Source organism: Oenanthe melanoleuca, chromosome 1 (assembly GCF_029582105.1).
Source record: "Oenanthe melanoleuca isolate GR-GAL-2019-014 chromosome 1, OMel1.0, whole genome shotgun sequence".
Lineage (NCBI taxonomy): Eukaryota > Metazoa > Chordata > Aves > Passeriformes > Muscicapidae > Oenanthe > Oenanthe melanoleuca.
Window position 1 is genome coordinate 46,864,899 of NC_079333.1, and position 22,906 is coordinate 46,887,804.

A 22,906-nucleotide genomic window follows, 5' to 3' on the forward strand; every position below is an offset into this window, starting at 1 on the left:
ATTTAGGTTATACTGAAATGTTGACTCAAGCTATGCAAGCACCTTGTAACCCAAGTTATATAGGCATCAGTTATAAACATTGTCCTATGCTCTAACATCTGTAAAGTTTCCAGGTTCTTTCAGGTGTATACAACCCTTGGGCCAAAGAAAAGAAAGAAGCATAACTCATTAAGGGGCTGAATTACATTAATCCCACAGTACAACTGGTTCTGTGCAAAGTGTGAGAGTTAAGCATGTTTATGACTCTCCTGCACAGGAACACAAAGCATTGGCCTGACAAACTGTGAGAAGGGCAACACTTAGAGCAAAGTACTGAAAACAGTTAAACTCAAGAGGTCAGGAGATACCAGTAAAATGAACTTTATTTCAAAGCTCATTAAAAAGCTTCACAATAACACTAACAGAATTAGCATTTCCTTCATTTTATGTACCCCACATGAAAAATGTATTGTTTAGCAAGAGATGAAACGTAAGCGTTTCTGCATGCTACTAACACATTTCACCATCTCATTACCTGATAAGTACTTTGGACTGCAACAATCAAAAACCTCAGGACAGAAGGGTTTCTTCTGCAAAGTCCTTATGAAGGGGACAGACACTGGCTTTTACTGACATACCCAATTAGATGTCCAGACAAAAGAAAACTACCTTGGCATCTACAAATGCCTACGAGTGTTTTGATTACAACCTTTTAAAGGAGCAGTACATTTCAAAGCAAGGGCTTCTTTTCATCTTTAGTGATGCAAATGGTTAAATACTGCACAGAAGCTTAGTATGAACTCACAATTCCACAGGAATCTGAAAGTTACCAAGGCAATTTTCCTTTTAGGATAGTCATGACCAACACTATTACTATTCTTCCTCCCACAACATAACATATCCCAGACAAGTCTTAAGAAAAAAAATATAAATAGTTTCCAAAACAATGCATTCCCACCCCCATCACATATGACAGCCAAAACATCTTCTGTCATGGGATGAAATAATTTGCTGCAAGTGCAGTGGCTTAGTCCAGGTCCATGTTAATGGTGTTTTGATCACTTGGATGACATTCACCATTTTGCTGAGGCATTTCAGAATTTTTGTCATCTTCTCCCATGTCTTCAGTTTTGTAATCACTCTGTTCAGTTAATGGGTTTTCCTCCTTAGGAGAGTCAACTTTTGGTTTTGGTTGTGTCACAACAGGCTCGCAGACATTGTTTAACTCCTAAAAAAAAATGGAAAAGATGTGGGCAGAATATATATATTAAGGAGCCACCAGCTTCACTAGTGCCAAAAGCCTTGTGCCCAAAAGACTGACTGAAATTGGCTTCTGCATTTGGTCCTGAGTCTAAACTGACATGTACTTATTGTACCCTGAAATACATTAATTGGTATACTTTCTGATGTTCTGTGGGCCAAGTTCAGCTAAGTATTTTGAACTTCACATTGTTGGTTTTTTTTTTCAATACTATTTTGTCTCTCAGTAAAACACTGAAAAACAACCTGAATTTAAGGTGACAAAGACAAAACATCAATGAGCTCCACAGAATTGTATCCAGAGCTCCTCTGCTTTTTACTGCATCTCCTCCTTTCCATACTTTCTACCTTCTAAGAACACTAGAGCAGCAGGATGAAACTGGGAAGACAAAAGGCATAGACACCAGTCTACTTTTAGCACCCACCTCTAAAGATAGTTTCTTATGGTACTCACCTGTAGCTTGGCCTTAATTTCACTTGAATGCACAGCTGGATCCTGATCTAAGCTCTTCTTAGCCTGTGCACTCACAGCATTATTCATCCACTCTACCACTTCACTGACACACTTCTCTACTTTCATCATTTCCATCTCATCAATATGGATATATTTCTCATCCTGTCCAAATACAAACATTTTGTATTAGCTAATAATGTCAAGTGTTAACAATGCAATCAAGTTATGCCAACAAGTCTATATCAATTATTTATAACTTATAAATCTCTTCCAATAGCCAAAATAAACAGAAGTTAGCCATAAGAGCAAGAGACAACAGCAAATACAGATGTCAATATAAAGCTTCCTTTGCCCAAATGAACAAGAAATCTGATTGAAAGAGGACATAGAAGCTTCACAAGAGGGTCATGCAATAAACTTTCACATTCTTAAAGCTGATTTAAAAAAAAAATATTCCCTCCCATTCTGGAGGGGCTACCTGCACCCAAGGTAGTTTGAGACATTAGGATCCTGATGTAGAGGGAAAGGATCAGAGTTTTCAACTTTAGCATTCCCTAAAATGCCACAGTTACATAATTAACTACTATCAGGAGAAGGACCTGCCAGCAACACAACCAGTGAATCCATATTTGGAATTCTTAAAAAAAACCAAGCCTTAAATATACTATTTACAATGATGCTAGTTATTTCACATATAACACTACTAGCAATTTCACTTAATTTTGTAAATCTATAACTGTAAGGACATAATTGTTTCTCATGCTAAGTCTCAGATTGAATTAGTCTGAGTGTTGTGAGCTGTCCTATTAAAAGTCTTTAAGTTGAAATCCAAGGAGCAGGAATGCTTATCAAGAACATAATCTACAAATAAAAATGGAAAAAAAAAAACCCAAACAAAAAAAACCCAGAAAATACCAAGCCCTAAATACCCACACATAATAAAATTGTGTTTTCTACTTTAGCTGCAACTACACTTTACACTAATGCTTCTCATCCTACAAGATGATGAAAGAACTGGGAGAGCAGCACATTTAAAAAAAAAAATAGATCAGTTTTTTAAAGAACAAGAATCAGATCACAAGTCTAAACTCTTTATAAGAAGATCCTCTTCAACCTGAAAACATCCAGAAGTATCAAGCAACTGAAGACACGACACTGTGTGAGAGTTTTTGAGTACTGGGAAACATTTGTGGTGTTAAATTTGTGACCTATATAGCAGTAGATGGCAGCTCATCTGAAAGTGCATTTGAAGCCCCTCCAGCCAATGAGCCTCACTGAAGCACTGTGGCTAAAAAAAGGTCACTTACTTTATTCCTGAATTCCCCAGCTATTGTAGCATAGTACTGGAGCCTGTGTCCCAGTTCTTGTAATAGCCTTGGTCGTTCCTCTGCTTCTTGATAGCGCATTTCAATTGGAGTACCTAATTTCTAGAAAAAGCAATTTGTACATGTTCATGTGATTCACATTCATTAATGTTGTTTGGCACAGTGTTTTGGAAATTTTGCTTTTTGGGTATATTAACAGGCCTACCTTTAAATTCTCTAATTTTTCTACATACACCTGCTTTGCTTCATCCTCACCCTCTTCATACAGCCAGCCTTCTGTCTCTGCTAGGAGGGCAGAGAATCCCTGCAGATCCTGTGTGTCAATATAATTCAACACATCAAACATCCAAATACACACCAATCCACCAAGTTTGTCTTGAAGTAACTCAGAGGTAAATATACACATTAATCCTCAGCCTCATGTACAAAAATTTAATTTCTACTGCAGCTTTTACCTAATTAAGTTACTTAAAACATGCCAGCTTCTGGACTGAGAAACACACCTACAACAAGGGTATCATTTATAGACTTCTGTCCTTGAAGGCCTTTAGGCCAATTCTTGGGGTACAACACTAATTCACGGTTTTGTTTACACATAAAGCAACACAGCTTCCCCTTCCAGTCACCAGCTACAATTGGAAACAAAATTCTACTCCATTTGTGACAAGTCTATATTCAGGGATATGTATTTGACACACTTAAACCTAATTCTGGGTTAGTCATTGCCATATTCAAATGAAGTTCTGGTTTTGCACCTATGTCCAGAGTGGCTCTGAGAAAGTTTAATCAAGATACACAAAACAGATATTTGATATCAGTATTTTCAGAGAAGTTCCTGAAACCATAACCTACCTTCTCACAAACAAACTTTTCATATGGTCCAGACAACTTGTCCCTGAACTCATATACATATTCCTCCACTGCATTCTTTGCATCATTTCTTTCTTTCTCCAGTTTATCTTGCATAATCATCTTTCCCTGTATACCACAGAAAATATTTTAATTAAAAAATAACAATATTCAAGCAGCATTCCATGAAGCACAGCTCATGTAAAATCTCCCAGAGGCCTTGGCTCACCTAACTGTTGAAATTCTCATTATTATGCAGTAGACTCATTTGAAGAAATGGGTTGCAGTTCTTACAACAGTTTAAATGAATCTGATGTCATTCCATGGATCAGTGCTCTGATACTAATTGCTATAAAGGACACTTCAATCTTTCTGATAAACATTTGTCAGCTATGTGTTAGAAGGCAGACAGTATGTTAGCTCATTGTTAATGGAGCCCACACTCCAGGGTGACAGGACAAGAACAGAGGTTGCCTTGAGAAGCAGGTGACTGGTTAATAACTGCACACAAGAAAGCAGTCTAAACCACACTAACTCACCTCTGTTTCAATATACATATTGAGAAGATCTTTTCCTAACTGCCAAACCAAGTTAGCTTCAATGGGTAGTTCCACATTCTTCACTTTTATCTTGGGTTTTTTAGCTTCTGGGGGCTGATCACCTTTCTTCTCATTTGTCTGAGTTAGAAAGAAGAAAAATAAGATAATTTTCCTGACTTTTTTTCTGACGAAGTACCATTACGATAAAAGACATTCAGAAGAAGAACAGACAAAGGCTTTTCCATGTTTTTTTAAAATCTTCAAAATATACTCATGAGGCACTTTCTTTTTGAGGATTCCACCTCCTATCCTAGTCTCCTTTTCAGTCAGTAAGCACTGAGCTACAGCAAGGACATTCCTCAGATACATGGTGTGTTTGCAGATTTTCCAGAAGTGTCCATCTGTAACATAGCAGTTCACTAAGGATGCTGACAGTGGTTAAGATTTTAACCCAAAGCATTTTTCATCTCATACAGATGAAAAAACAAAATCACTAGCAATAACATGCAGGCAAATGTTTCATATTGATTATTTCCTTTCAGGTTTATGAATTCCTGATCCCAGCTTCCCTCAGCAGGCCTAATAAGTTCAGCCTTAAACTGCTGTTTAAATTGAAATGTCTTCAACCCAAATAAACTGTTTACAACAATGCAAGAAGATAGAGAAGTGGTAGAGACAGGCTTCTTGCAGGAATTCTTTTGAAAACTCTGCACAAAAACCATCACATTATAGACATTTTTCACTATAGTAAAGATGTGAAAATGAAAAGGTTCCAACACCAAGTTCCTTTTCCTGAAATATGTCACCATTTTAAAAGCCATTATATAGGATAACATTTTCAACAGAGTTAAAGGGTCACTCACTTTCTTGACATCTGGGATTTTGTTTTCTTCAGAGGGAGGTTCTGATGAAGGGGGAGACTGTGACGTTTGCTGACCATCAGTTTGTACCTGGGACTGTGTTCCAGCCTCACTGTTCTCTTGCTGGATATTTTTCTGAAATGAAAGCCCAGGCACAAAGGATGTAGAAGGCATGTGCACTTGCATTTAAGTATAGGGCACTTCACTCCTGACGCACATACGGTCCAGAGTGCCCTACAAAGCATTCTGTGCACACGCAGAAACACACACGCTTCAGCTGTGGAGATTCCGACTAGCTGCAGGTTCAGGAGGACTTCATGGAAATGTTAACAGTGCCAGGCTGTGCGTGTGTGCACATGCTACCACTTCAGAAAAAGGGGCTTTTAATTTATTGAGTCAATGTTTAAGTTTTTCCCCCTCAGAAAACTATTAAAATATCAAGTAGACTGTAACAGTGTGCGTTATTCCCCAGTGTTCCCCTCTCCTTCAATGCTGCAGAAAACAACTTTTCCTTTCACAAAAAGTTTCAAAAAGCTTTACTGATACAAAGGATTACATACAAATCCTTTCATCACAAAGGGCATGGATTATTAACAATCCAAATCTAGTTTTCCTGTTTGGAACAGCTGGATAACTAAAGCAGCTGTAAGCAACCCCACCCTCAACCGACCTGCTGCTATTTGGCACTTCACACAATAACTGATTTTGAAATCCACACACTTGCAAGATAGCACAAATTGTCTCCTGTTCTTATAAAGCCATTTCTTGACAGCTACACACATTTTAAAATTAATCTCCTTTTGCTTCCTTAGAGGAAGCTATTTTTCTTCCAGAGTATGTAACAGCAGAACACACTTTAATCAATCAGTAAGGACATTCACACACAAGAAAGGTCAACTTACATCACTGAAGTTTTCATTAGGCCTCTGGTCCTGAGCTTCCACTTCAGTCTCAACACTGACATCTTCACACTCTTCACTTTTAACTGGTTCTACCATAGATGCAGTGGACACACTGAAAATGCCATGAGTGTTGACACGGACTTTCACTTTGACTTTAGACTTCTCTCCATCTTTCTGGGCTGCCACATTCTGGATAACATACCTACCTAAAACCAAAAGAATCAAAACTCACACAGTAGAATTAAGTAGGTAATACTAGAGTCAGGAAAACATCTCCCTTTTTCATAGACAAACTGTTTTCTAAATATTTGAGGAAGCCTCTGTGCTAATCTCATGGTCCCTCAAATTAAATCAGCACTGCCAGAAAAAACCAAAACAATAAAACCAAAGCACACTGCTTTTCAGCCAACTTAATCTTATAAAACAAACAGTAGGCTCCCCTGACACCACTAATGCAGACTAAATACAAAACTGGTGCTATCTGTGTTACTAGTGGGCTGAAAGAAAACTATCAAAGGGCTTAGTCTAACACCAATATTAAGTGGTGCCCTTCTAATACAAGTTGCTGCCTAACAGAAAATAGCTGCAAAAGTACAAGTTCCCCAATTTTGCAGGTCAAATATACACATCTACACACACAATTCCTCCAGCAGCAGATCTAGACCACAGGTGCACAAGCTTTTACCTGCCTGTCTCACAGGCTAAGGAATGAAATCCTCTGCCTTGTAAATTCAGCAATAATATTTGAGTCATGTGACCTGTTCTCCCTTTTGCCAGTTTCATTAAAACTACTACTTCACCCATTAGTCATACCAGTAATTCTGTTCTGAGCAAAGAGTTGAAAACAAATCTGATCTTCAGTTCTGTTCTCATCAGTTTCCAGAACAGCAGTTAAACAGCTTCCTGCTTGTTAAAGCCATATAAATTGAACTGACAAACCCTACCATCAGCCTTTAGGGTAAGAGTTAACCACAAAAGGAAGTCTGATGTTTCTGTAACTACAGAATACTGTCAGAGAATCAAAGAATGGCCTTGGTTGGAAGCCACCTTAAAGATGGAGTTCCAAACTCCTTGCCTTACATTAGGCCATGCTGCTCAGAGCCTTATCCAACCTGCCTTGAATACCTCCAAGGATGGAGCATCCACAACTTCTCTGGGGAACCTACTCCAGTGCCTCACCACCCTCATAGCAAAGAATTTCTTCTAAATATATAATCTAAACCTCCTCTCTTGCAATTTTTAAAGCATGTATGGTCACTACTTGTGCTTGTAGTAAGTCCTCCAATGTGCTGCTTTCTCAAAATATATGGTATTCAAACATACAACATTCAATTACATATTTAAAACTCAAGAACAATTATTTAACTGGCCTGTCTTTACCATCAGTCTTTTTCTAACTAACCATGTTGTAAGCATCAACACTGTCAAGGGCTGCAATTCATCAAAAAGTATGAAAGAGCTGCTTAGAAATGTTACACAGACAAATCAATACTGTAGTCTTGTAGCTGCCACTATTTCAGACTGCTTTGATTAAAAGTTATTCAGCATTATGTCAATCCCAGAGGGTATAGGTATAAAAACAACTAGTTACTGAAGACATGGGGTTTTTTTATATACAGAGAGTATTTTAAAATTATTCCTAGCTTGCTTCACTGATAAGCAGAAAAAATTTAAAAAGTTACAAAACTACATTCTGTAGTGATAACCACATTTTAGTTGTAGGCATTCATTTTTTTCCCCTCATTTCTTCATTTAGCCAAAGCAACATTATAAGCAAGAAAAAGAAATAATACTCATTCAGTTGCCTCAGGAATGGGAAAATTCTGAGTCCTTCAGAGACAAAAACCTGAATATATACATCATAACCACACTGCACCACAACACAGTTACTGTTTGATCTCAAATCCTTCTATTGGACACAACACCATTTCCAGGACAACTACTTACCAATTTTTGACTCAGGATATGGGACTCCATTAGGATCAGAATAAAAAGCTTCTAGCTCAAATGGGCCTTTCCTATAGAATGTAAGAACCTTAGAGAAAGGTGCTGCATGATTTCTGCTGAAGACCTCATGAACTCTGTAATTAAGGGAAAAATATCACTTTTAGTGGTGTATTTGAGCTGAAAGGTTTTGATAGGGTCAGAATTCTTCAGAGGAAGATCATGTTTTGACATATTTACCCTTCTGAACAACTGCAATGAAGATACTTCACTACTGTATTGCAAGAGAAAAGGATTTACTGTTCCTTACTGTAATAAGAAATTGTCCTATTCCACTATTTGAGCTTGGAACACTGTATTTTGAATCATAATTAGCACCCTTCCTTAGTCTCAGAGAGATAATTATAGCCCTGTTAATTCCTTACTTATTTATGTTCCATGGCTCAGTTGAGAACCCTGACACCAGACTATTATTCATTCCTCAACACGACAGAAAAACAACCAGCTTTGCTTGGTGTTCTACAGCATGTCTGCTATTATGTCACCCTGATTCTAATTTCCTACTAAGTTTTGCCTTCTAACTGTGGAGGATCTCATCTAATAACCTAGATATAAGAAAGAGAGAGCTTTACCTAGAACATGAACCCACAGGCTGCTCTCACAAGTGACAGAACAATTAGGCCCTGCACCTCCACAGAAAACAGACAGAAAGAAAAAAAAGTCTTAACTACAAAGAACTTGAAAAAGGTATGAACAGATCCCTCTAGAACCATTATTTTTCCAGAAGTTGAACTAGGAGCTCTTTACATCTTAGAAAGCAATTGCACTTCCCACAAGCACTGCACAGTTAGTAACAGATGTCAGTTGTGAGAGACTGCAGCAAGAAATTATTCTTATAAATGTTAAATTTTTACTAGGTGTTAAATTCTTGCTTCAGTCAGATAAATAGCATCCATATAAGCTCACAATATATCCATAGTACTAATATTACTAATAAATCAGGATAGGTGTTGGGAACACCTTGAGTAAAAAATGAAAAGCCAGAAGGCAAAGTGCAGGTATTAATCTAGTTGATTTTCCTAATCCTGACAACCAGATAAAGGCAGTGCAAGACTAGTTGGTAGCTCTTTCACTCACATTTTAAAAATCTTTATATTTTTACAAATGAGGAAATAGTTAAAATTTCAACCTAGGTCTTTACAATCTTCCCTGTCAACCATCTCTGGTACATGGCCTATGAGTTTTCTACATGAGAATACCAAGATCTTAATTTAAATGCATACAAGAACATTACCCTTGAATTATGAAGGTCAAAAGCATCACAGAATGGTAGTCTGAGCAACCTACCCTTCAGTGTCCTCTGCTTCTGTGTTCCACAGCAGAGATATTGGAAAGGGTGTAGCATCTGTCACAGAAAATTCTCTCACTTTAAAAGCTGGAGAAAGAATGGCACACTAAAAAAATAAAAATAAAAAAATTGCATTAAAGCTGGTTAACTCTTCTACTTCACTAGCCAGGACAGCAAAAAAAAAATCTTTGAACAAGTGAGAACTGTATTGATTTTATTAGGCAGAACTATTTCAATACTCTATTTCAATGCAGTATGAGAAATCTCACTTTTAAGTGTTTATGTGCTGTGTTAGCAGGCCTCTTGTAGCTTGTGAATAAAGGCAACACTCTAATAGCAGGACTAGAAAAGGGAAATGCTGCTGCTTAGTCCTAAAAGGAGTGTTTATCTAAAGGGTCCTGCTGCTTTCCCTGAACACAAGTGATTGCTGACAATGGGAAGCTGTTAGTGAGATGGAGTAAAGAAAGAAGTCAAAGAAGAGGATGAAATAAGACAAGATGTTAAAAGAGAACAGGAAGAACACAGAATGAGTGGTTTGCTTGTAAAATAGTTTGAAACAGTAAAAGTGGGAGGGAGACAATAAAGCCTGTTTCACATTGATGGCAAGTTGGATACCAGAAAAGTCAAACTAGCAGTAGTTTGGGCTCTCCATAGATACTCCTCATAACTTGTTGAGTAAAAATATCTTTCATCTTGACAACAACTTAAATTTTTGGCATTAAAGATCCCTAGATCATGTTCATCTGAAGAGCAGTGGGCTGCTTACAGAATACACCCTGCAATAAAGTATTGCACCAGAGAGGAGCACTCTGGACTTTTTAAACAGCACAGTCCCATAAAAAGACCTTGTGAACATGTATATTTAAAATGGACCACTTCTCATGGAAGTGCTACCAAGAAATACATCTTTAATTTCATCAAGAGTTGCCAGTACTATACCTGCAGACCACAGCCCCTAGCTATGGCTTCATCTGCATTCAGTGTTGTACTGACATCCTTGCCAAAGAATTTAGCAATCCTCTCTTTGACAGCAGGAATACGGGTTGCTCCTCCCACAATCTCTACAGCATTTACATCTTCCACTTTCAGTTGTGTTTGTTCCATTAATGAAAGCAGAGGCACCTCTATCCTTTGCAGCAGGTCAGCACACAATTCTTCAAATTGTGATCTATGGAAAAAAAAAATGGAATTAACTAAAGAATGCCTGTCCCACAATACCTTGCCTGGTATTTGTTTCCAAAGTGATGCTGACTGGGTTAGTTAATTACAATACAAAGAGACTTAAAGTTAAACTGTGAGTAGGCCAAAGGGGCAGCCATAGACAAGGTAGTACATAAACAACTGCTTACTAATTTTCCTAAGCCACTATCAATGTAGTTAAATAAGATAAAGGCTTTGTTTGGGCAGCTGCTATATATTTGCCTGAGAGCAGGGGTTACACATAAGAAATCAGAAAACAATGACACTTCCTTTATAATGAAAAACAGTTGCCTAAATACTGGAAGAAAAAGAACCCACCACTCTTAGCAGCAGCTATAGAACTAACAAATGAATACATGCCTGTGAACATGTGCAAGAAAGAGAGAGACTTCATTTACACTTGGACCATAACCAAGTCATCACCCATAAGCACTGTTTCTGCCCTCCATTTCTCTACCAATATCCACAGTACACCAAGAGCAGAGAAAAAGTTTAAATTATTGCTGTCTTAAGAGCAGCATGGGATTTAGGTTACCTAAAATATGCAGAAGGTCTAAATATGCAGCCAACCCTCTGGTTTGCATGCACCAATCCATGGTTTTAAGAGCATACTCTACAAAAATAATCCAAACTTCTTATGCATGCTTTATTGCACTGAAACATTACTCAAGTAGCTGAACACCACATTTCCCAGCCTCAGCTAGCCTATCATTACAAAAATGCCACAGCTATTCAGGACTTAACTTTAACACTTAACTTTAGCATGTTAAGTTTCTTTCAAACACAGAAATAAACACTTGTTTAAAAAATATGGCCACCAAAGCAAATGGCTGTCTTGCACAGAACTCACCTGTTCATTTTTCCAGATACATCAATATCATTCATGAAACACTCAATATTTAGGGGAATGTCTGTGCTATTTGAACTCATTAGCTTCTTCAGTTTCTCACATTCCTGATACAGACGAAGAAGAGCCCGAACTTTGGTTTTTGGATCTAGTTTGTACTTTGATTTTATTTCTGCACAAAAGTGATCTACCAGCTTTCCATCAAAGTTTCTCCCACCAAGGAAAGGGTCAAATGCTGTGCCAAGTACCTGGTTTGAAAGAACACAATTATTTAGTCTTACACTAATAAAATCAAAGTGAATAGCAATCTTCCAATACCAGCAAATCCTTGCTTCAAAAAAATGTTGGGACAGGTCAGCCTGTCTTCCAGTGCACAACCACATCAGCCAAAGATAGTCTTATTTCCTCTGTAAAAGTGAAGATCAAAGTAACTAAGTGGCAATCCAAAGTTTTCAAAATTTTAATCCATACACTCTCATTTAGTTAAAACAAATTATAGCACTTGTATTATATATCTTACACCTGTATATTGCAATAAATTTACAGCCTGTTTGAAAAAATTCTAATGAAATGAAGGACACTGATGAAAACCTTCACCTTTGACTTGTTGCCACTCTCCATGCATTAAAGTATTTCAGAATTTAAAAAAGAAGGCAGATTAGCAGGGTATTTGATTTTAACTGCTTATAAACCTTTATTTCCATTTAATTTTACTACCTTCAGTTTACTCTTGTTGAAGGCACAGGCTGATACTTGAAATGCAGAATGTCCCATATCAACAAACACAACTATCCGTGGCTTCTCTTCAGGAGCTGGAAGGTCTTGTTTATAAATTCCATAATTCAGAGCCACTGCAAGAGAAATGTCAGATATTATCCATGCAAGCTCTAGTTTCCAGTGGCATACCATCAAATCCCTGTAACATGAAGCTGTAAGACCAAAAGCATCAAGAAAAATCCAGACATACACCTGTGCAAGATATCTTCATGGAAGCCTTATTCCATTAATCTAAGCTGTAGGACCTGAAAAGCAGAACATACTCCCTTAATCGTGTAATAAGCTCCCTAAACATTTGTTTGGGTTTTCTGGGTTTGTTTTTTTTTGGTTTTTTTTTGCCTTGCAAAGTAATCAAAAACATAGAATGCCTTAACAATCCAAACCCAGTTTTGTATTTACAGTTAGTATCTTCCAAGCTGGGAAGTTTTGTCTGAGAGTTGTATAAATGGCCAGCAGAGTCATGGGTCTGTTTAAAACCCCAGCTATACTGAAAAAGCCTTAAGTTATGAAGTGTTGATGTTTAATCAAGGAACTTTCTTTAAGAATCTCTAAATCCTGCAACTGTGCATCTGGGCAATAAATGAATAAATGAACAAGTAGTCCAGGCCCATGTAGTGGCTCCTAAATGCTCAGGGAGATAATTATCACTGGAGCTTGATCTCATCTACCTCTTCACACAAAAGACATTAAACCAAGAGAAGAATAGCAAAGCTTTTCAAATATTTATGTCTCATATTTGCCTTTTCAAGTTAGTCCTATTTCTTAGAGTAATTAAATGCACCCCCTACCCCACCTGTCACTTGCAGGAACTGCTATTTTATCCTACTTACCTGCTGTCATGTCATTCATTAATCTAAGGCAATTTAGGCCAACAATCTGAGCTGCATCTAAAAGAGACCTCCTTTCAGCATCTGTGAAAAATGATGGAACCTGAAGAAAGTAGGCGAGAATACAAAGTTATTTTAAGAAAGTGAGACATTACACTATTTTTAAAAAAGTATTAATTTAAAAATTGCATCTATTCCTCCTCTTGGAGAAAGACACTTACTGCAAGCCTGTAAAATGCAACTACCATAATGAATTGACACTTTAAATATTCTATTCAGAGATGGTATTAAACCAGCATCAGTTAGTTTACATGAGCACACACTAGCAAGATATAATGAGTTATTTGTATACAAATGCTAACAACATTAAGTGCTGGCCCAAAATGTGAAACTGGGTATTATTAAAATAGTGACATGGAATACCTCAATTAGAACTAGCAGGTATACTCCTTTCCAAAAAAAAAGGAAAGCTGGAACTAAAAATGTACAGCAATACTACAGATGTGAGAGATGCAAAGAGATAAGGGATAACAAATGAAGAGACTCTATTTTGGAAGAAATTACTTTGGGCAAAAAGTGCTCAAAAATTCTGATGGAATATACTGTTGAAAATTTTCTACAGATCTCTAGCACTGGCATTGGACAGTGCCTTCTGATGTCCCCTCCCAGGGACACATGAAGAGCTAGCTTTCCAGGTATCAACTGGAGAATCAACATTTCTAATAATAACAGAGCTAAATATTCCTAGATGCAACATGAGACAGACTTGTTCAGAGTCATTGAGAACAGAGGCAGGTGTTATTTTATACTTGGGGCTTTGCAATGGAATGACTGTTCTTGATCTGAGGTCATTTTCTGCACAGTCATAACATTGGAAAAAAAAACCCAAAACAAAATCTGCTGAAAAGATGAAGATAAACAGGACAAACTAAAATTTTCAGCTGCCAAAGGGGAAATTTTGACAAAGGGAATTGTTCATTAAAGTTGTTAACAAATTGTTTTAAATTCAAGAAAAACCACAAATACATGTGTTTACTTTAATGAGTAATTAGTATGCTTAGTCATGAAAACAAGTTGTTCCAAAAGGGTATATACCTGGATCCAGAGACATTTTGGGTCCAAAAGTTCAGACATCTCCAAGAGAATGAGTTCATGAAGTTAGTCAGGGTCTGAAATACGGCAGCAGCCCTGGGATTTCTTTAAGTCAAAAGCTCTAAAGCTAGTTAAGATTAATCCCTTTGTAAGTGCTTAGCAGAGTTCTTTTTCACTCTGCATGAATAGAAACAAAATGCCCTCAATAGCTGAAGTTAAAAGACATGATGTTCCTGTGCACTACAATTACTTACAGAAATAACACAGTCTGTTACTGGCTTTTTCAGGTTACTCTCTGCAGTCTCCTTTAATTTAGTCAATAGCATAGCTGAAATCTGTTCCACACTGAAGATGTGCTCCTCATCCATGTACATGACCTGGATAGAATAGGTAAAACAATTCCATTAGTTCAACTGGAGGAAAATTACATATATTGAATGTTCTTTGATACACTGCTAGCTAATATTCTATGAATCATGACATGCTTCATTATTTCATTACAGAACTTCAGTTTACAATTTAATTTCCCAGTTGAGTGTTTATACAAGCAATAATTCCATTCTCACCATCTTAAAACATTAAGAACTATAACAACTCCATAAATCAAGGAAATGGCAAGGAAATGGCCAAAAGTGACACAAGTTTAAAATGTGGCACACCATTAAGTAAAAAAAGCCATCATTTCTCAAATTGATGCCAAATGCAAAAAATGTACAGAACTACTTGCTGTCTATTTTCCCTTGGCATTTTTATCCTTCTGCTCAAATATATTAGGAGTCTCTGAAAGGAAGAACTGTGCAACAACAGTTCACCTAGGCACATAAAACAACTTAAAATTTAAGATAAAGCTTAGCAAAAAGCTTTTTTCTTGCTCTCCTCGCAAAAAATATTCTTGAATCACCATTTTTATCATGCAATAGAATACATGACAATGATGAAGTGAAGTAACACTTTACAACTGATCCTTGAAAGTAGCACTTCTATTCACTCAGTACAATTTGGGGAAAAATTAGGCATTTTGGTTTCAATAGAAAAAATTGTTCCCTGAACCTCCCAGTCTTACTGAATGTTACTGAATCAATTATTAAAACTTTTTAACCACAGTTAAATAGAAATAAATACTAATTTGTTCTCCAAGCAGCCTAAGAAAAATAGGAAAAATACCAACTAGTAGTGTTCTCCCAACACTAGACTCTCATATAATATATGACTCCTACACACACTGATTAAAGGAAACCAATAATTTCTGTCTGAATTTATCTGTTAACCTCACAAGTCACAAAGAGCCAAAGAAAAAGCATCTCTGCTTTTGTAAAGCTTGGCTACTTTTCCAGTCAGGATTCTTTCTAATGCATATAATTCTGTGATCTATTCACTACTTAGGACTGATATACACTGAAGTTTTGAGGGATCAGTTCAAGCTAAGGTCTTCATTAGTGAAACAATTGCTTAACAAGCAAAAACTGCCTGTTATGCCAGCAAGGCTTCATTATCAGCAGTGGTACATATTTCTGTAAATGAACACAACGTAATTAACTCAACCTATTCTAGGAAAGATGACATTGTATTAGTGAAGTCGTTGGACACAGTAAGCAAGAGCCAAACCTGCAGTGTGGTAGGAGCTGGTTTTGAACATCCTTTTGCAAGTGACTGACTCCAGGCAGTCCACAAAAGACACACTTGCCACTAATTTATGGTAATTACTCTGAAGAAGAGTTCAGACTACTTTCTAAAGCATTTGTAAACCACCTAATAATATCTGCTGCAATGCATTCCACACAAAAGTGACAAAGTCATACTTTGAAGTAAAACCATACAACCTTGTAATTAACTTAGCAGTTTTTCTGCCAGTGTGTTTGAGCTAGATGTGCAATTTGCCAACAGGGAAACCTGCATTTCAGCAATTATTTGTAAATGAACCTTAATTTGAAGGTTAACATCCACTATTTAAAGATCAAGCTGTCTCTATTCATAGAAGAGCTTTTCCTTAACAGAAAGATTAAAAAGAACCTACCCTTTAGGGTAATTAAAAGAAGCCCATATTTTCATGACTAGATGCTGAAATGTAAGACTTCAGATTTATCTATACAACTCAGAAAGAAACAGTGCAGATTTACCTTCACTCCAACACCACCATTTTTCATGGGGACCAAATCATAGCTCAACTTTTCTTTTTCCTTCTGAACAAAGGGATCATTAAATGCACGGCCATGGAATCTCTTGAAGTTAGATACAGTGTTGTGGGCATGAGTAATTTGCTGTAAAGAAACACAGGACAGTTAGAAATCCACTCTTAATCAGCAATGTTCAGTGTTGTTCTGTATGCCCCCAAGCACAGGTCAAGTTTTCAGACAACCAGTCACTCCCTTCCTTGTCACACTGTTCTATTTAACACTGGTAATTACTGTCTGGTACTTTTTATCAACTCATTAATCAGTTAGACACAGACTTCCAGACCATTACTTATTAAGGTTTATAAAACTCTCTGAAATGCTGATACAACTGGGTGAACAATAACATGATCAACAGAGCCTTACTACTTTAGTCAATTAATTTAGAATCACAGAATCATTTAAGTTGGAAAACATCTTTCAGATCAAGTCCAGCTATTTACCTAACACAGCCAAGACCACCAATGTCCCCAAAATCCACATCCACATATTTAAATACCTCCCATGACAGTGACTCCACCATTTCCCTGGGCAGCCTGTTCAAGCATTTACAAACCTTTTGGTGAAAAAAATTTTCCTAACAGCCAATCTAAACGTCCCTTGGTGCAACTCATGCTCATTTTAGGTCACTGCAGACAGTGATAAGGGCACACCTGAACTTCCTCCTCTCCAGGCTAAACACCCCTGGCTCCTTCAGCTGCTCCTCTCAGGACTTGCACTCCACACCCTTCCCCAGATCCACTGCCTTTCTCTGGACTCACTCCAGCACCTCAGTGTCTTTATCCCCAAGGGCTTATTTTATATCTGGGGGAAAACTGCTGCTGCTGGCCCCACCCAGGTCCCATCAGCCAGTGCCACTGGCAGCTCTTGTCTCCCTGTGACATTCCCCCAGTTCAGGAAACCCCCCTGTGCTCTGCACTGGAACATTCTGCTGCTGCCTGTGTGGGCAACCAGAGCCACTCACCTTGGGTGACAGAACTTAGACCAAATCCAAATGTTTAAAGACTACAACTACATTTGAAGCCAGTTTCTCTGTTTGTCAGCAGGCCCTCCAACCCAAGCCCCACTACCTCCTCTTTAAGCATCATTACATTAAGAGCAAACAAGGGCTTTCCTAGTTACTAAGTGTCAAGCTTAAGTGTCCCCAAACATTGCAATACCTACTTTTTCCTCCCTGAGCTATTTTGAAATCACATCATTTCCTTGTTCACATTCACCTAGCAGCTATGCAAATTCTTGCACTAGACCAAAGAAGAATACAGTGCATAGACAACCTGGAACCTTTTTTCTAACATTAGCTTGAAGTATATGCTAAACTACAATGCAAGCTCACCAGTGCAAGCACGTGACATAGAGAAGCATTTCTTATCAGAAATGCAAAGCACAACAGAAATCAGACAACTAGAGCAGCCTAAGAGATAATGCAAATACCTCAGAGTAGAAGTAATACTACTTTATTAGGGAAAAATTATAAAAATGTGTTATCTACAGAATAGATTTAGGCAGGCACCAACAGACAGCATGATAGCACCTCAAATGCTGAGCATACCAAGGAATGTATTTAGCATTCATCACCCTCAGAGAAAAGCAAAAACAATTCCTTGCTGCATATAAAATTTTCCACCATGAAATGGAAGAATGCAACTTACATCTTGTATTAGAACACTACTCAACTAGGACAGCTCTCCTACAGAAAAGCTCCCTGACAAAAAAGGAGGTCACACTCCCACTAACAAACACTAACTTTCAGACAGCTGTGTCTGTGGAAAGATGTCACACTTGGACTCACTGCAGAGAATCATCCTTGGTTTATTCTAATCACCAAACAGTGCTCAGCAACCAATAGTACAAGCACAAGTTAGCACAGGCCAAAAATCATGCCAGGAACTATTCCAGGACTTTAATGTGATTGAGTAGTTAGGTTCCTGTGTTGAAGATTGTTTCCCAGCATGGTTTCATTTATTTGTATGGCCACAACTTCAGAGTACTTGAATGCTACATATTTCACAGCTGTATGGCTGAAGAACGTAGCAGCAGGAATTATTACCATGTAGTGGGCAGAGAAGTGCAAACACTCTGGCAGCTTTTATAGCCTAATTTAGACTTAACCTCAAAGCCTTTTCTAAGAGAACAATCTTAGGATATTTTTAGAGTAATTGTATGCCATTAGGTCTGTAGCATGTTTTAATATCTTCCTGCTTAGTCACAATTAAGAAAGCTGAGAATTATGGTCTGTTAACTAACGTACTGTTCTCATCTCCAGCACGACCACACTTACTTAAAGGCAACAGAAATTCTCTGAAAATTTGCTCCAGCAGCTATTTCTCAAATGTTAAAGAGAGCACCTCTGAGTATTTTGAGAGCTCTCACAAAATCACATGTAGAAGTCACTAGTCAAAAGCTCTTTTTTTATTTTGTGGGATTGTTTTGTTTGCTTTTTTTTTCAAATTAGAAGAATCATTGTACTCCTAGATTTAAGAACAACCCTACTACAACCCTACACCTTAGGACACCAAAAATGTAACAGTGAGTAGTCCATGTGAGGAAACTGCCACATTTACAAAAGAAACATAATTCAAATCTCAGGTCATCAGCCAAACTGGACCACTTACAACTAGAGAAATAAATCATCCATCATCTTTTATCATTTTAAGCATCACATTCTTTTTTTCCTGGCAAAAATATTTAGCTTCAACTACTAGAAGAGGCAAGCATGAAACACTCAATATAGTAACATCATACAGGTTAGTCTGAAGGTAACTAAAGTCACAGGTGTTCATCAGTGTAAATGCAATCTAAGGGAGAATCTGCCCCACTTTCAGCTTACTTCATGGTTTCCACAGCATCTACTGGAACAATCTAACGATACTGAAATAGCTTGAGAGTACATAGGAGTCAGGTCATTTCCCTTTTTGAGTAACAAGTCGTTTTTGCACACTAATGAGTCATACTGGTTTCTAACTTGTAACAATGTCAGCAGTCAACTCAGCAATGCCAAAATGAAATTTAAGGAAAAAACACAAATGTGTATCTACTTCATTACTCCAAATGTTAACCTGTAACTGTAACTGAAAGTGTGTGTGCTTGTTAACATGTAAAGTATTTGTGTTGCCTCAGCTATTCAAAATTAAAAGGAGTGCTATTACAGTGGAATAAAGTCTCCTTTAGTGCTCTCTCCATGGAAACCCACTGCAGTCCTTTTACTACATGAGAGAGGTGCACAGGCCAGTGGAAGCTGCATGCTTGATCTCTCAGCAGCAGTTATGTAACAATATACAGTGCCTAAGGATTTATTTAATCATGACATTTTGTTATTCTGAGACTTGTTGGAATTAAATTTTCCTTCTAAATTAAAAACAATACTTTAACAAGGAAAACATTCAATCTTTCAGAGCACCTCAATAATAATAAAAAAAAAACAACAAAACAAAAAACCCCAAAATAAGGACTTTTACCTTCTAAACCAGAGGCATTTAATTTACAGCAAATCCAAAGGTAGTAAGGTACCCTAAATAGCTTTAAGAATCTAAGCCAAACCTCTCCCCTTACATCTAATTTTAAGAAGCTATATACAGCATTTTGAAATGTTTTCCTTCAAGTACAAGGAAAATCCTGTAAACAATCATTAGGAAAAGGAACCCAGTGACCCTAACAGCATAAGAACATATTCAACTGGAAAGTATTACATTAATGAAAGAGGGAGCAGAAGCATTCTGGCAAAAACATCCTACATTTCTCTGAAGAAAGCATGGCAGCATAGTGCAGCATTTCTAAAATAAAAGGCTCAACAAGAAACTGAAGCTGTCCAGCTTCAGCTGCACCCAGCCAACTCTCTTTACACCCTCTGGTACTTCAACACTTTGCAGCAGGAAATAACCTACCTGGTTTTTAGCTGCAACACCAATAGCTCTGTTTTTTGATCCAAATGAAACCACCGACCTGGAAAGAACAACAGGCTAATTAACTCGGTCCTGACAACAAACACGACTGACAACTGCCACAGATTCATTTTCTGCTACAACAGCTAAAACACCTAAGTCTTTCCATCAAAGTGTCATTCCTCCAGTTCGCAGTAAAAAACTACAGGAACACTTTTATCCATCTTAAAGCCTTGGCTCGAACCCAGGACTTTTCACAATGGCTTATCCAAACGGTGTGATGGCACTCAGAGCTCACAGCCAGACTACACCCTGTCCGCCTGTGCACGGCTGCCTCTAACTTGCCAACTAACTCCAGCTCCGAGCCACAGCCTTTCTATACCCGACCTCTGACTAAGCGGAGCAGCTGGCAGAGCCCATCCTACGCAGCACGAGTGGCAGCGTGTTCCCCCCGCGTCCCACTTCACCCGGGCTGCCCCCGCGGGGATTCTGCCGCGCCGCCACCCGAGCTGCTCCGCACAGCCCCGGAGAACGGGGGCACAGCGGGTGGGGGCCGGGGAGGCGGCCAGGACCCGGTGGGGGGACAGGGGGACACAGCGGGTGAAGGGATAGGGACACACAGCGGGTTGGGGCGGCCCGGGGGGGGACAGACGGCGGCCGCCACCCGGCCCCGCCAGCCCGTACCTGCCCCGGGAGCCCGCAGGGAGGCGGCGAGTGCCGGGGAACGCGCCGGCCCCGCACAGCGGGAACCCCCCCCCGCCCCACCGCGAAACTTCCAGCGCCTTCCCCACGGCGGGCACGGAGCGGCCCCCGCCCGCCCCCGCACTCACGGCGTGCACCGGTCGCTGAACTCGTTGGCCACGGTCTCGATGCCGCCGGCCCGCGCCACGGCGATGTAGCAGCTCTGGAAGCCCAAATCAAAGCCCACCACGGCCATGGCGCCGGCGCCAGAAGGAGGCCCCCGCTGTGCCCGGCTCGCTCCCGGTGCTGCTGCGGCCGCCGGTCCCCGTAGCGTGCGCGGGCGGGCGGACGGGGAGGGGACCCAGCGCCAGCGCCGCCGCCGCCGCCGCTTTAAATATGACAATGAGGCGAAGTTTCCAGAAACTGCGGCAGCCACTCACCGGCTCCACGTGCGGCTTCCGCTTCCGCCCTCGGGCGCCTTCTCGAACAATTCCCGCCAATCGGCGGCGCCGCGCGCCGTGACGCGCGCCGTTCCCATGGCGACGGCGGACGCCGCCGGCCCCGCGCGGGGCGGGGCGGGAAGGGCCGGGAAGGGCCGGGAAGGGCGGGGGCTCCGGCACCCCGAGTGTGCGGGAACGGAGGGACCCGCCGCTCTCCGCGCCAGTGCTCCCGCTCTACTGCGCTGGGAACCCTCTCTGGAGCGCCTTGGCACGCTCCTGTAGGTATCTCCCCCTGGGCTGGCTAAATGTGTTAATTCTACACATCAGCTCTGTGCAGAGGCTTTTGTCTCGGTGTGCCACAATCCGCTGTAACATAAATGTCCTATTGCCTCCAACCTGTGATTGAACCGTGACCACCAAACCATGGCACTGAGTGCCGCATCCAGTCTTTCCTCAAACACCTCTAGGAACAGTGACTCCACCTGGTGTACCTCCCTGAGCAGCCCATTCCAATGTCTAATCACACTTTCTAAGAAATTTCTCCACATGTCCAGCCTCACCCTCCCCTGGCACAGCTTAAGGCTATCCTCTCTGCAGGTTAGGTGCTGCCTTTCAGGTCCTGGATGTTACAAAGGGCAGGAAGAGGTGATAGCATTCAGTGTCCTGGGTGTTCCAAGATATTTCCACCCCCATCCCCCTCTTTCTAGGTACTGTAGTTCAGCAATTTCTGATAAAGCTTTGCTTCAGACTTTAGTAACATTCAGCTCTGCTGGATTTTGACCCCTCCTGAGTGTGTATGGGGGGGATTTGGTCTCCTGAAATAGTGCTTGCCTGTTTCAGAGGAGACACAGGGCTGAAAAATTCATGAGACCAGTGTGACTAGCTAAGGATGCAGCTTCTAACTTCAGAATGAGCTGATAGGTTGGCCTGATAGATGTGTGTGTGTGAGATGATGAGGTTTTGTGTCCTTACTTGACATGGTAAATATTCATGATAATGCATTTCCAGTTTTGAATAAGGAGACAGACTTCATTAAAGTATTTTGCTGCTAAATATCCTGATACAAAAATGCTTAAAGTATTTAAGCAGCCTTTTTGAGCATCCAAAATCCTTGCATCCTGGACAATACTTCTGTAGAACTTGAAGGTGAAAAACCAGTATTTTCATTTATCAGTTCACCTGTATGTCAGCTGTCACCTTATCTGACAAGAAGTGAGGTACCTGGCATTTTCAGTGGTTGTTTAGAATGTCCTATTGTGGCAAATTATGGACATGCAGGATGCTTGGTGGTTTAAGTGTTGCCATAGATGATAAAAGTAAATACCAAACATTCTTTCTTCTTTTTCTCTTTTGTTATAAAGTGTTTATCCTTGAATAGGGAAAAAAGGAAACTTGACTGTTTGCCCAGATTTGCAGCTGCTCTCTAAAGGGAGGAAAAGATCAGCAGTGAATTTGGAAGTTACTCTGCTGGCACCACCTCTGATGGTGCAGTGCAGTGGTTGAGTTATAGCTTCAATGAACTGGAATCCCAGT

General features: G+C 39.6%; 1 protein-coding gene across 2 annotated transcripts; it reads right to left on the bottom strand.

Moving 5' to 3' along the window:
• Positions 1 to 344: 344 nt before the first annotated feature.
• HSPH1 (heat shock protein family H (Hsp110) member 1) lies at positions 345 to 21,411 on the bottom strand. Of its 2 annotated transcripts, XM_056484148.1 has the most exons (18): positions 21,083 to 21,411; positions 20,256 to 20,313; positions 16,321 to 16,461; positions 14,458 to 14,580; positions 13,115 to 13,214; positions 12,225 to 12,358; positions 11,511 to 11,755; positions 10,400 to 10,628; positions 9,460 to 9,566; positions 8,116 to 8,249; positions 6,169 to 6,374; positions 5,270 to 5,401; positions 4,407 to 4,544; positions 3,871 to 3,996; positions 3,224 to 3,331; positions 3,001 to 3,120; positions 1,694 to 1,855; positions 345 to 1,207 (listed from the first exon to the last, which is right to left on the bottom strand). In XM_056484148.1, the coding sequence occupies exons 1-18, from the start codon at positions 21,187 to 21,189 to the stop codon at positions 1,007 to 1,009; spliced, it is 2,571 nt and encodes an 856-aa protein (XP_056340123.1). In that variant the 5' UTR covers positions 21,190 to 21,411; the 3' UTR covers positions 345 to 1,006. The 2 variants fall into 2 exon arrangements, with proteins under 2 accessions (XP_056340123.1, XP_056340133.1); XM_056484158.1 differs by lacking the exon at positions 5,270 to 5,401.
• Between the last annotated feature and the right edge of the window lie 1,495 nt (positions 21,412 to 22,906).

Bases quoted from the DNA above. Each gene is read 5' to 3' on its own strand.
- HSPH1 (XM_056484148.1), bottom strand. From the start codon at position 21,189: ATGGCCGTGGTGGGCTTTGATTTGGGCTTCCAGAGCTGCTACATCGCC. The intron at 14,581-16,320 runs GTAAATCTGCAC...TATTCTATCCAG, and splicing joins ATGGTGGTGTTGGAGTGAAG to GTCATGTACATGGATGAGGA. The intron at 3,997-4,406 runs GTGAGTTAGTGT...TGTGGTATACAG, and splicing joins ATATGTATATTGAAACAGAG to GGAAAGATGATTATGCAAGA.